We start from the raw sequence: 1,797 nt of genomic DNA, 5'->3' as shown, positions 1-1,797 counted from the left end.
AGATTAATTTCTTTCTATTTTTAGTAGAGACGGGGTCTCGCTCTTGCTCAGGCTGGTCTCGAACTCCTGAGCTCAAACAATCCGCCCGCCTAGGCCTCCCAGAGAGCTAGGATTACAGGCGTGAGCCACCGCGCCCGGCCATTCAGTAAGCATGAATTAACCACTTAAAGTACGCAAAGGTGAGTGAGACACATTCGAGAGGACAGAAATAACAGCAGAGTGACTGATAGATATAGCTAACGTTTACCACACTCAGACCATGTGCTGGGTCTGCACTGAGTCCTTCTCATGTGGTGACTCACTCAGTTTTACGGATAAGAAAATGGCGGCGCTGTGGCTACATGACTTGTTGAAGGTCATGGAGCTTATAAGCGGTGGGGGTGGGATTCAAGGTCAAGCTGCTTTGGCTCCAAAACCAAACCACCACCACGCTGCACCACTACACAACACGACACAACACAACGCTGTTACACACCACAACAGAGGAGGGTGTGCTGTGTTAAATGAGCGCAAAGCCAAGCACAGAAACCTGCGTAGGGAAAGGGTGCGGAAGGACTTAAAGAAAGACGATCTTCCAGCAGTACCTGGAACAGGACCAGCCATCTGTCAGGCTGAGCATTTGGGGTGGGAGGGAGAGGCAGGGGGGAGCATTCTATGCAAAACAAACAAAACACCCCAAACAAACCCACATAAAACAGAAACAAAAACCCAAGTCTATGTGCAAAACACTGACTGCTCCACGGGTGGAGTCCTGGCGTGATCGCTGGTTCCGCACCTACTCCTCACCTGCACGCCTTATTCGGTCCTCCCAAGGGCCCAGGGAGAGGTTCGACTAGCGTTCTCACTTTAAGTGACTTATCTGAGGCTCCACAGCGATGTGGTGGGAGGAGGATCTGAGCGCAGATCCATCCGACATCAAACGCTCGTCCAAAACACGTGCTACGTGGCGCTAAGTCCGTGTGTCTGGCTGGGGGATACGCGGAGGCTCTGGCAGGAGAGACCCCGGGTGTGGACAGACTGTGCTGAGGATGCTGAACTTGAATGTACCAGTGACAAGAAGCACTGAGAGCTTTTAAGCAGGGGAGTGATGTTTTTAAGATGAGAGAAAAGATTCAGGACAGGACGAGGAGATTAAAAGTAAGAAAAAGGTAGGGGGATCATTGAGAGAAAGGCAGATAATTATTTAATCCATTTATCCATTCAACAATTATTTATGAGCACCCAGGCACTGCAGCTACGGTGCGAACGCGACGTTTGATCCGGTCTCGTTCTCATGGAACTTGGAGTCCAGTGGGGGACATAGGCAATGACGAAACATGTAATATGTGTATTATGTAACATTAAAAATCGTGACGAATACTATAAACAGTGAACAGCATTCTGTGAAAGTGAAAACTACAGAGGGCGAGGTTCGATAGTCTGGAGCGGCCAAGGAAAGCTTCTCTGAGGAAGCGAACGTCTAAGCAGAGACCTCAAGGACGAGGAGGAGGCCTTCCGAAAAGCAAAGGGAACCACGTGTGTCGGGGGGGGGGGGCATGTCGGGCGCCATTTCTAGCAGAGAAAGCGTGATGGAGAATACGTGTACGTTTGACGTCCCTTTGAACCTGGGAGGCAGTGAGGATGGTATTGTAATCTCTGAAGAACTGAGAAATAAGATAACCTACTCGAAGTTAGACAGTATGCTAGAATCTGGTTGGAAACTCCAGACTTCTTACCACTGTGACCAGCGCTTTTCCAAGGCACCCCACTGCCAATCACTGTGGTGCTAAGTGTGTGATTTGACTTTGAAACAACAGG

General features: G+C 49.6%; 1 protein-coding gene across 1 annotated transcript in view; it reads right to left on the bottom strand.

Moving 5' to 3' along the window:
• The window catches only part of FRAS1 (Fraser extracellular matrix complex subunit 1), a 208,114-nt gene that overhangs the window by 12,789 nt on the left and 193,528 nt on the right, over positions 1–1,797 (bottom strand). Inside the window, 1 exon segment of the mRNA XM_012653893.1 lies at positions 944–987. Within this exon segment, the coding sequence (XP_012509347.1) occupies positions 944–987 (44 nt within the window).

This window comes from Propithecus coquereli, unplaced genomic scaffold (assembly GCF_000956105.1).
Source record: "Propithecus coquereli isolate 6110/MARCELLA unplaced genomic scaffold, Pcoq_1.0 Scaffold433, whole genome shotgun sequence".
NCBI classification, from domain to species: domain Eukaryota; kingdom Metazoa; phylum Chordata; class Mammalia; order Primates; family Indriidae; genus Propithecus; species Propithecus coquereli.
Note: the sequence above shows the minus strand (reverse complement) of the source record. Positions and strands in the feature narration are given on the sequence as shown.